Source organism: Miscanthus floridulus, chromosome 19, assembly GCF_019320115.1.
Source record: "Miscanthus floridulus cultivar M001 chromosome 19, ASM1932011v1, whole genome shotgun sequence".
Lineage (NCBI taxonomy): Eukaryota > Viridiplantae > Streptophyta > Magnoliopsida > Poales > Poaceae > Miscanthus > Miscanthus floridulus.
In genome coordinates, this window is record NC_089598.1 from 18,442,142 (window position 1) to 18,453,616 (window position 11,475).

The 11,475-nt window shown below is 44.5% G+C and overlaps 3 protein-coding genes across 3 annotated transcripts; 1 reads left to right on the plus strand and 2 right to left on the minus strand.

The window, feature by feature from the left end:
* Positions 1-2,823: 2,823 nt before the first annotated feature.
* Positions 2,824-4,597, minus strand: LOC136528873 (uncharacterized). The gene has a single exon (XM_066521870.1). The coding sequence runs from the start codon at positions 4,528-4,530 to the stop codon at positions 3,271-3,273; it is 1,260 nt and encodes a 419-aa protein (XP_066377967.1). The 5' UTR covers positions 4,531-4,597; the 3' UTR covers positions 2,824-3,270.
* Positions 4,598-6,774: 2,177 nt separating this feature from the next.
* LOC136526910 (transcription elongation factor 1 homolog) lies at positions 6,775-8,970 on the minus strand. The gene is made up of 5 exons (XM_066519483.1): positions 8,860-8,970; positions 7,794-7,925; positions 7,628-7,698; positions 7,164-7,185; positions 6,775-7,068 (listed from the first exon to the last, which is right to left on the minus strand). The coding sequence occupies exons 2-5, from the start codon at positions 7,904-7,906 to the stop codon at positions 7,005-7,007; spliced, it is 270 nt and encodes an 89-aa protein (XP_066375580.1). The 5' UTR covers positions 7,907-7,925; positions 8,860-8,970; the 3' UTR covers positions 6,775-7,004.
* A 13-nt stretch (positions 8,971-8,983) lies between these two features.
* Positions 8,984-11,415, plus strand: LOC136526909 (pentatricopeptide repeat-containing protein At5g39710-like). The gene has a single exon (XM_066519482.1). It carries the CDS (start codon positions 9,134-9,136, stop codon positions 11,231-11,233), a length of 2,100 nt encoding a protein of 699 aa, XP_066375579.1. The 5' UTR covers positions 8,984-9,133; the 3' UTR covers positions 11,234-11,415.
* Positions 11,416-11,475: the final 60 nt, after the last annotated feature.

Sequence of the window (11,475 nt, forward strand, 5' to 3'; positions counted from 1 at the left end):
TCTTGCTCCTGCATCTTATCACCTTGAGACCGCACTTGGGGCAGTAGATCCTAGGGAGGTCACCAAACTGGGTCCTGCTGGACGATGCGCCGCTAGCCATCTCCTAAGACGACCAAGGCACGAGTGATGGAGAGGGAAGAAGCCGATGGAGAGCGCCGTCGCCGGTGAAGAACAGAGGACGGGGGCGGGCGCGGGTGTTCTAGTGTTAGGGATTGAGGAACAAGAATGGCGAACAGGGACGTCCAAATTGGCTAGAGGACGCGGGCATCGGGCGGCCTTATCCTTTCGTTGGAGGGCAAAAGACTCCATACGAATATATGTATCACTCATGTACGCCTGAAAGTGGCCCCAAGACGCTGTCGGGCGTAGATAGTGGCGTGCCTCAAACAAGCGCGGAATTATAATGGCAATGGCGTAGTTTGTCGAATAGTAATGGTGCGCTTCAAAAACGGGAGAATTATAAGGGCACAGATCCAATTAACCCTTTCAAATAGCAGTTTTACTGATGTGGCGCCACACAAACCGTCCTATATGACAAGGGCTTAAATAGGGCCACATGATATGGGTAAATCAGACTGTAGTTTTTTTTACAAAAAAAATGTCCAAATATACTTTGAAAAATTATAAAATAAAATCCTCAAATCTAGTTTAGTCTTAAAAAATATATTTACTAAGAAAAATATAAAACTTGTGTCATACTTCTTCAAAAATCAGTTTGTCTTATGGTGCAAAGAATGGGTGGTTGGGGGTTTTGTGATATGGGATCGGTAGGGATAAACTTTGGTATCAGGTGCAAAGAATGTAGCTGAGGTATGTCTGCAAGCTCCTAGTTTTGCATTGGAGGTGGGCATGTTCAGAATTGAGTTGGAGACGGTAGGTGTCATTTTAAAGACTGTACTACAAATATATTCAGTTGTAATTGTAAGTAACAAGCCACAAGGCAACAATACTCCCAAAGTACAGTGATTAAGTCTCCTAAACGACATTAAGATGTACAAGTACAAATATATTCAGTTGTAGTTCTAACCTTGATTGCTTCTGTTGGGTTTCAACTCTAGCCTACCCCAACTTGTTTGGGACTTAAAGGCTTTGTTGTTGTTGTTGTTGTCGTCGTCGTCGTAGTTCTAAGTGAACAAGCCACAAGGCAACAATACTCACAACAGATGCATACAAGGAAATCCACTGCAATCTGTGTGGTTTGTAATACATAATGCACATTACACAAATAAATTTCAAGGCATCTTTGGTAACATAAAAAGCTAAGCAATACAAAACATGCATAGAAGTTACCAAATAACATATAACAATACAATAACTAACTAACAACAGCTTATCAGGAAATTCTAACACAGATATTCTTTGGAAAAAAAAAACTAAAAATAAGAACTCGTATTTGACACAACTCTCAATCCAATCTGCCTCTTTTCAATAGAAAAAGGCAAAGGTTTAATAAACCACCTACAAGCAGTTTGGACACAGGAATTTAAAATGGAATCAAGAAATTAGGAAAATATTTCTTGTTTGCTAGGTTTATTTATCTGAATCAGATACATAGGATTAGGAAAACTATAGCTTCTAATTCCTGATCTCTACATCCTGATATCATGTAAGATATGGTATTTCCGTTTTAGCGACAGGAAATGGGAAAGACGATTCAGAACCAGAGAAATTTGGGATGACTAACCCTAGTCCTAGATAACCAATTCGGCAATTCCTGACGCCTTCAACCAAGAACGGGCCAATCAAACATCAATTCTTTATACTTAACTAGTAGTAACAAAGATGGAATATATAGTTTGATGGAAATGGGAAAAAAAATATGAATCATCCCTGTAAAATCCATGTATGAGATCACAGTTGATGACAATAAAGCTTAAATGATCTTATTGAATAGTTACTGCAGAGTGTGGTAAAAGGCTAAATAGTTACTGCACAGTGGTTCAGATATCAGAAAAATGATATAAAATCACTTTACAAAAATCTTTGACGTTACCGATTTGACTGTGATTAGCATAAACTCCAACATTTTAAAACTGATGCAATACATCATTTTGCACAGCTGCCCATGTGAAAATTTGAAATTGTGCTGGTACGTGTAATTAAGAATTTCTTTTCTTTGAAGCATAAAAGTTCAAATTCACAATATTTTTTTTCTAGGATCCACTGGCATATTTTTTCATAATATACAAGATGGTTACAAAGTTTTATTGCAGGGAAAAAGAATACTTCTGCAGGAGCAGCTACATTTGAGTTTAGCAGAGGATTTCACCGATCTATATTCAAAATACTCGCTGCAAGATAAAACGAGTTACCTTATTCTTAGCAGTGGCATGACACAATGACAGTATTACCTGGGAAATATGGTGCTGCAAATGTAAATGACAAGCTGTTGATATGGGGGTTAATTAGATCCACAGATGCAGCGCATGAGCATTTCATGGATCTTGTGCTTCGTGGACATGCTGGGGTTTTGGGTTGATTTGGAAACAAGAAAATGGCCAGGAGGCTAGCTGAGGCTGCATTGTAATATTGATGTTCCCTGTACAGGAGTTAAAGCTTATCAAAATTTCAAACTTCATTTGCTTTGACACAGACAAAAGAAACTCTATAACCTAGCGCTACCCAGAGACTTAAATGGAGGCATTGTAATAACAGTTCCATATGCAGAGAAAATTGTACCACCAACGCTAAAAAATATACAGGAAGAACCAGTTCAATAGGATAGATACTAGAATTCTAAAACAAACTACATCAATATAAATAAAGCAAAGCAGGAGTTGAAATGATAAGGGATAGTAAAATTAAAGTTTACCAAACCGAGTTTTCATGTTCCTCAAGTTACCATAACCAGGTTAACACTAGACTTTTTCCACAACGGCATAGCCGAATTTCATTACTTGACAGCAACGAAATTACATAAGTTTGATGCAAACGAAACATAAGACGATCCTAATACGAGGCTGGAAAGAACACACAGGGTTCGATCCAACTGGAGCCAAAATAACCATCCCCCAAGCATTTAAACTCGCCAACTACAGAACTAGCAAAATAGCGTTTGAACAAAAGTGCCACTACTTCAGTTATTACATGCCCTTAAGGTGCCAACAGCTCGCAGGTTGTAACGCGGAACCACAGTATTCTACCATCTTCAGCAGGCACACTCCTTCAGCATGTGCAATCAGACATCTCTCCATCAGGCGATCTCAGGCAATTGCCATCCTGTTGTCACTCCCATCTGGCCTCCCTTGTTTGTGGAAAGGTTACACTTGACTAAACACCTGAGTCAAGTGCCGTATCAATATCATTGCCCATCAAAAAGGGAGGCCAACCCATGATGTACGGATACACACAGTTGTCAAATGTCCTTTGAAAGAGCTTCTCCAGTTTCCTTGTTTCCAGGCAGAAGGAAAGGAACCAAGAAGGCGAAGTATGTTCTCCATCTATCGACATATACACAATACCATCAAGAACTGCGAACGCTTTGAGCATGTGCCCATAAAGTTCATCTCCTTGGATCTCGGCAGCCTGAAGAATCTCTCCCTCCAACGGTATCACATTGTGGAGCATCCACTCCTCAGCACCACTAGCATCTGCTCTCCGGAACCAAATGTATAGTGTAAATCGAGCTACGGACACGATGCAGAGCTTCCCATCCTTGGTCCCCCCGAGCTCGTAGAGATAGCCCTGCCCCTTCAAGAACTCCAGCAGATTGATACAGGAGAGTTGCAGCGTTGAAGTGTCCAGGACCACCATGTAGGCCTGTTCGTCGTGTGGCCAGTACAGCTTCCCGTTCACCTGCGTGCCAGCCATAAGCCAGTGGTTGTTGCCTGACGGCTGTGCTGGGGCGGTCCCCGACCAGGGGAGAATTTGCCACTCCCTAGTGTCTGATGAGAAGACGGAAGCGCGCACTCTTGACTCGTCGTGGCAGGAGGATACCACGCGGAACGAACTGGGGCTCTGGTCGGAGCAGAGCAAGAAATAATTCATGTAGCAGAACTTGCCGCGATATCCACTGGAGATGTCACCATAGGGTGGCGTGGGGAACAAATCCAGGGCCCGCGTGAGGGGGTTGTAGACGGCAATCTGCTGGGTGCTACAGCTGACGAGGAGGAGGCAGCCTCCACGGCACTCTCTGATGTTCCACCCTGGGGAAGCATCTTTGTAGTAGGGTATCCGGGTGAGGAAGACATCCGCGCCGCGGACAGCGGCAGCGATGTCTGGGTCGGAGCGGCGGCGGATGGGCGAGAAGGAGGGGACGTCTGTGCCGATGGATTCGAAGAAGAAGCCGAGGAGAGGGGGTGGGTGGAGCGCGCAGAAGCGGCGGCGGAAAGTGGAGGGGCGGATTACGGCGAGGAAGGCGCGGCAGGTGAGGGCGGCGCGGACGAGGCTCGGGAGTGAGGGGAGGCGGAGGAAGATCTCGCGGAGGAGGTCGTCACCGAGGGAGTGAACGGTAGCGACGGTGGGCGGCTGCGGTTTCGCTGTCGACAGCTGCCGCTGCCGCCGGCGGCGGCGGCGACTTTGCGAGGGCATGGCAAGTGCAGCGGCGACTTTGCGAGGGCATGGCAAGTGCAGCGGCGACTTTGCGAGGGCATGGCAAGTGCAGGAAAGTGGAAAGCTGCCCCCGTCCGTCATGCCTGTGAGTTTTTATTGTTCGGTCTTGGGAACAGATGGGCCGTTTGTTGTTGTTTATTTATGTCAGCCCATATCGTGTTTGTGGGCTGTTGCTGGGCCTTTCGACCATTTTCAGCCTGTGCCGTGGCAATGTGCGAGGTACATTGCAAAAAGTCTTATCCCTTTGTCCGATTTCCTTTTCCACGTCTATAAAAGACTCCTCTAACTTTTAAACAGTTTGTTTTTTACATTGAACGGTTTTAATGGCAGTTTTACTCATGTGGCGCCACGCTACATGACGAGGGTTTAAATAGGACTACGTGATAAGGTTAAATCGGACTTTAGTTTCTTTTTTTTTAATAAATGTCCAAATATATTTTGAAAATTTACTAAATAAAATAATCAAATCTAGTTTAATATTAAAAAAATAAATTTTTATCTAAAAATATAAAACTTGTGTCATATTTTTCCTAAAATTAGTTTCCGTCTTATGGTGCAAAGAATGGGTGGTTGGGGTTTTGTGATATGTGATCGGTAGGGATAAACTTTGGCATCAGGTGCAAAGAATGCTGAGGTTATGTCTGGAAGCTCCCAGATTTGCATTGGAGGTGGGCATGTTCAGAATTGAGTTGGAGACGGATGGTGTCATTTTGAAGACTGTACTACTTATTTCTCTCTCTCCATTCCAAATTGTAAGTCGTTTTGGTTTTTATAGATTCATAGTTTTTACTATATATCTAAATATAGTATCTAGATCGATATATAACAAAAATTATGAATCTAGCAAAGTCGAAATGACTTTGGAAGAGTAGTACCTGACAATGGCCATGTTTTTCTTCACTGAAACAGTACGGCTCATAAGACAAGCGAACAGGGCCAATATAATTTTACATCGTTAGCAGTCCTCTTTACGGAAATTAAGTTTCTTTTGTCTACTAGTTTGGCGGATTACAAAGTCCTGTATACAACTGGCACTTTTGTAATCGAGTTGCTGATGCACTAGCGGGTGTTGGAGTTAGTCCTAGGCCAGCGGGTGTTAGTTTGTTTCTGTTATGATGATGTACCCTCATATGCATGTAAAATTCTTTGGTGATAAGTAGCTAATATTACGCCATGCCTCTGTTTAATGGAAGTGTTTTCATTTTTTTTTCATTGGGCATGCTGCTGCTGCTTATTTTCTACTATAAATAAGGCTAGACGAAAAACTCGAAGCTCGTTAGCTCACTCGGCTCGTGGCTGGCTCGGTTTGGCTCATTATGATAACGATTTTAGCTCGTTAGCTATAACGAGCTAACTCGAGCCAGCTTGTGAGCCGCTCGTGAGCCAAACGAGCCACACTTCCAAGGAAAAAACTATAGTATTGACCATGGATGTATGGTGTAATACTATAGATATTATTATACTTGTATATATGTTAGCACATATGAATATTTTGTTCAATTTAAGGCTGTTGGATGTGTTACTTTTGTTTTATTACTATTCTCAAGCTTTAGATAAATACAAATATTATATTTTGTGTACTTTTTACACCTGGCTCGCGAGCTTAACGAGCAAAGCTGAGCCGAGCTGGCTCGTTATCCAGCCTTAACTACAAAGAACGGTAGATGTAGTCAGGCTTGCTGAAGCAAGCAGTGCTGATTAATTGCACGGCTCATCAGAGGATGACAAAGCAGCCGTACAATTGCCTTGTCGGTGGACTGATCGTTTTATGGTGCGTACAATTGGGATGATCACGATCTCCAAGTCGCAACGATGCGCAAAAGAAGAAATGAACGGGAGTTGATGTAAAGTAATGAGCGGTACTCCAGGTTCCAAAGCTGTCAAATGCCATCTTGATGTAAAGTAATGAGCGGTACTCCAGGTTCCAAAGCTGTCAAATGCCATCCAAAGTCCAGTCTTCAGACTGAGATTGCTTTCAGTGTTGAAAATGCACAAGTCTGGATACTGGATTCTTATACTAAAAACTATTTTATCTATGAATATCTTTCGATGCAGATTATATTCTGGTTGCATTTGTTCTACACTACCCCAGAATTGTTGGCGCAACCGCGGCCATCTTGTTGCCTGCAGCATAATTCTCTTCTCCATGAGAAGACCCAATGAATGAACTACTCTTTGCTTGAAAACAATCTCACAGAAAAAACGCTGTAACACCATCTGGGATTCTGGGATAAGCGTTAGTTCCATAGGCACACATATAACCACTTTTAAGGTTATCCATACATGTATACTACAAACTTTTTTGGAGTTCAATAAGTACTAGACAAGCTGCCTACTGGCATACCAGTCAGCCACTACGTTATTACAAGCCATGGCTGACTATGGGCTATGGCATATGAGAATGCCGGCACATTACAGTTGTAGGTAACTGTTTCATCCGCATGGGGGCAAGCTCACGCATCATCGTCACCTTCAACAGTGTTGACACGCTCACACTCATCAATCCATTCACTATATCTGTGAGGGGGGGAAATGATTCCAGCTCAGTTCCAGTTGAGGATAAACATAACGGATTTATTATTAATTTGCAAAGATTGACAGGATTGACTTACATATCAATAGGCTCAGTGAGTGCTGCAAGAAAAAGAGATCAGATCAGACAATTAGTAACTTAGTATAAACATAAAGAAATATACTGCTTAACAGTTAGACTTCTACTAATCCCTCTATTATCTATGGTATTCCATCCAGTTTTACTTTACTTTTGATGGATGAAGTTTGGACATTCTACGAATCACATACACAGGAATTACTATGGAACAGACAACCCACAAAGTCCACCACTATTACTAAGACAAGATTACAAGATGAAATGGGAATGGCTCTGCAATTTTGTAAGCTACGTTCTGTTCCCAGGTGCCATGAAAATTTCACATTGCCTTGTCCATCAGCCCAATAATAAGAAAACAAATTCATGAGTTGCTTGATGCCAAACTTTCTAGGAGGAAATTAGTAACAGTTCATAGAAGCTAAATTAGGAGCAACTACTATAGTTTTATACATAGTTTTGACATACCATTAACAGTTGTGCTAAAGTTTTCCTGACAGATTCTACAAGAAGCTTCGCCAATCAGATTCTTCATGTCACTGGATAAAAGAGAGAAATCAAGTCACACATTCTGAATGCAATACCAAATCCAGCATCAAAGGCTAAACAGGAAAACTGGGAAAATGTTGCTCACATTCGGCACTCAACACTGCTCCCATGATTGCAGAATGGGCAGGAAAAGACAGTGTCAAGCTTGTCCATCCGCTTCTTAGGAGGCGGCTTAGCAGCTGACTTTCTCTTCCCCATGGTTCAACTTCTTTTCTTCCTTCAAAACAACCCAAACCACAGTGATTAAGCATCCTAATCGACCTTAAGATGTACACTTATATGCAGTTGTAGTTGTAATAGTAACTAACTAGCCACAAGGCAACAATACTCACGACAGGTGCATACAAGGAAATCCACTGCAGTCTGTGCGGTGTGTAATACATATTGCACATTACCCTAATAAATTTCAAGGAATCTTTGGTAACATAAAAAGCTATGCAATACAAAACATGCATAGAAGTTACCAAATAGCATATAATAATACAATACGTCAATACCTAACTAACAACATCTTATCAGGAAATTCTAGCACAGATATTCTTTGGGACAAAATCTAAAAATAAGAACTCGTATTTGGCACAACTCTCAATCCAATCTGCTGCTTTTCAATTGCAAAAAGAAAAGGTTTGATAAACCACCTACAAGCAGTTTGGACACAGGAGTTTAAATGGAATCAAGAAATTGGAAAAATATTTTTTGTTTGCTAGGTTTATTTATCTGAATCAGATACATAGGATTAGGAAAACTATAGCTTCTCATTCCTGATCTCTACATCCTGATATCATGTAAGACATAGTATTTGTGTTTTAGCTATGGTAAATGGGGGAAAGACGATTTATAAAGAACCGAAGAAATTTGGGATGAGTAACCCTAGTCCCTAGATAACCAATTCCTGGCGCCTTCAACCACGAACGGGCCAACCAAACAACAATTCTTAACTGTATCATCATCTGATTCAACGGAAACCCCAATCAGGACCCCCAACAACCACAGATCGGACGGATCAGCTTCGACAATAAGCGCACACAATCGACGCAAAATACACGCTCGAAATAAATGGAGGCAAAACACAAGCCACAGGAAATCGCAAGAAGAACATGAAGGCAATAAAAAACAAGAGAAAAAGGAATTTTGGGGGGATCGAATCTCACCTTGGGTGCTCGAGGGTCGGGGTTGGTCGAAAACGGGGGAGGGGAGGGGAGAGCGTTTGGAGACGACTCCTTATAAGTTATAAGTTATAACGGAAGGAAAGGAAAAGTTTCGGGAAACACGGGGGTTTGGGATGACATCTCACTGACGGCTAGGTCCCACCGGTCCACATAACGGACGCACCCGTCACCCGTCGGGCTCGAGGCCCATGCCGAGCCGGGTGCCACCCGCGCCGCCGCCACTGTCGCAACGCCTGCCGGCGGCGGCCTGAAGAATATGGCAGCCGCCCACGCCGCCGCCGCCGCCGCCACGCGGCAAGCGGCGGCGGCGGCGTGTAGTAGCCAACACGCGGTCCACCACGCGCACCTCGCGGCTCTCCTCAACCCTTCCGCGCGCTTGCCTCCGCTTCCGCTCCCCCTCTGCCGCCGCCACCTCCCACTCTCGCTCCCCGCGGCCTCCCGCCTCGTCGCGTCCTTCCCGCCGCTCCCGCTCCTCGTCTGCTTCCTCCGCGCGCTCCGCCTCCTCCCCTCTCCGCCGCCGCGCCCCTTCGATTCGCTCATCAAGTCCTATGCCTCCCTCCCCTCCCGCTCCTCCCTCGCCGCCGCGGCGCTCGCGTTCGCCAGGTCGGCCGGGTACGCCCCCTCTGTGCTCACCTACAACGCCGTCCTCCTCGCGCTCTCCGACGCGTCGCTCCCCTCCGCTAGGCGCTTCTTCGACTCCATGCTTAGCGACGGCGTGGCGCCCAACGTGTACACCTACAACATCCTCGTCCGCGCGCTGTGCGGCCGCGGACACCGGAAGGAGGCGCTCGGCGTCTTGCGCGAGATGCGCGGCGCGGGCTGCGACCCCAATGCCGTGACTTACAACACGCTCGTCGCCGCATTCTGCAGAGCCGAGGAGGTGGATGGCGCCGAGAGGCTGGTCGGCATGATGCGGGAGGGCGGCTTGAAGCCCAACCTGGTGACCTTCAATTCGGTGGTGAATGGGATCTGCAAGTCTGGGAGAATGGAGGACGCACGCAAGGTGTTTGATGAAATGGCGAGGGAGGGTTTGGCGCCGGATGGGGTCAGTTACAACACCTTGGTGGGTGGGTATTGCAAGGCAGGGTGCTCGCACGAGGCATTGTCTGTGTTTGCAGAGATGACGCAGAAAGGGATCATTCCAGACGTCGTGACATTTACATCATTGATCCATGTAATGTTCAAGGCTGGGAACTTGGAGCGGGCAGTGGCGTTGGTGAGGGAGATGAGGGAGAGGGGCCTCCAGATGAATGAGATCACTTTTACCGCCTTGATAGATGGGTTTTGCAAGAAGGGATTCTTGGATGATGCATTGCTTGCAGTAAGGGAGATGAGGCAATGCAGAATACAGCCTTCAGTGGTGTGTTATAATGCACTTATTAATGGTTATTGTATGGTAGGAAGAATGGATGAAGCAACAGAGTTACTCCATGAAATGGAAGCTAAAGGAGTGAAGCCTGACGTTGTGACATACAGTACGATTCTCGGTGCGTACTGTAAGAATGGTGATACACATTCTGCATTCCAATTGAACCAACAAATGCTTGAGAAGGGTGTTCTTCCAGATGCAATCACCTACTCATCACTCATAAGGGTTCTTTGTGAGGAGAAAAGACTCAGTGACGCCCATGTACTCTTCAAAAATATGATTAAGCTTGGCCTACAACCTGATGAATTTACATACACATCCCTTATTGATGGCCACTGCAAGGAGGGCAATGTAGAGAGGGCTCTTTCTCTGCACGATGAAATGGTAAAGGCAGGAGTTCTCCCTGATGTTGTGACTTACAGTGTGCTTATTAATGGGCTTAGTAAATCAGCACGTACTAAGGAAGCACAACGGTTGCTCTTCAAATTGTACCATGAAGAGCCAGTTCCAGCAAATGTTAAATACGATGCCCTGATGCGTTGTTGTAGGAAAGCTGAGCTTAAGAGTGTGTTAGCTCTCTTGAAGGGATTTTGCATGAAAGGTTTAATGAATGAAGCTGATAAAGTTTATCAATCAATGTTAGACAGAAACTGGAACCTTGATGGATCTGTCTACAGTGTGCTTATTCATGGGCATTGTAGGGGAGGAAATGTTATGAAGGCTCTCAGCTTCTATAAGCAAATGCTGCAGTGTGGTTTTGCTCCAAATTCAACAAGCACGATTTCCTTGATTAGAGGTCTATTTGAAAAGGGGATGGTTGTGGAAGCAGATCAGGTGATTCAGCAGTTGTTAAACTGTTGTTCCCTTGCTGATGCAGAAGCATCAAAGGCTCTTATTGATCTCAACTTAAAGGAAGGTAATGTGGATGCAGTCTTAGATGTTCTGCATGGCATGGCAAGGGATGGACTGCTTCCAAGTCCAAGATGAGGGTGATTTTGGACATTCAAGAACCACCCTCTCTTTGTGGAATACTGGAGAACTGATGGTCATAGTTGTCTCACGAGTCATCGTAACACAAAAGGATCAAAATCAGTGTTATGTGGCAGGATATGGTCTGCCATAAGTCTTGATGTGCTCCATATGGAAGGGCTGAAAGAAGTTATTGCCTCATGCGTCGTGATTATGTGAAGTGAGCAACCATTTCTGTCTCATTAACATCTCTGCTCTTA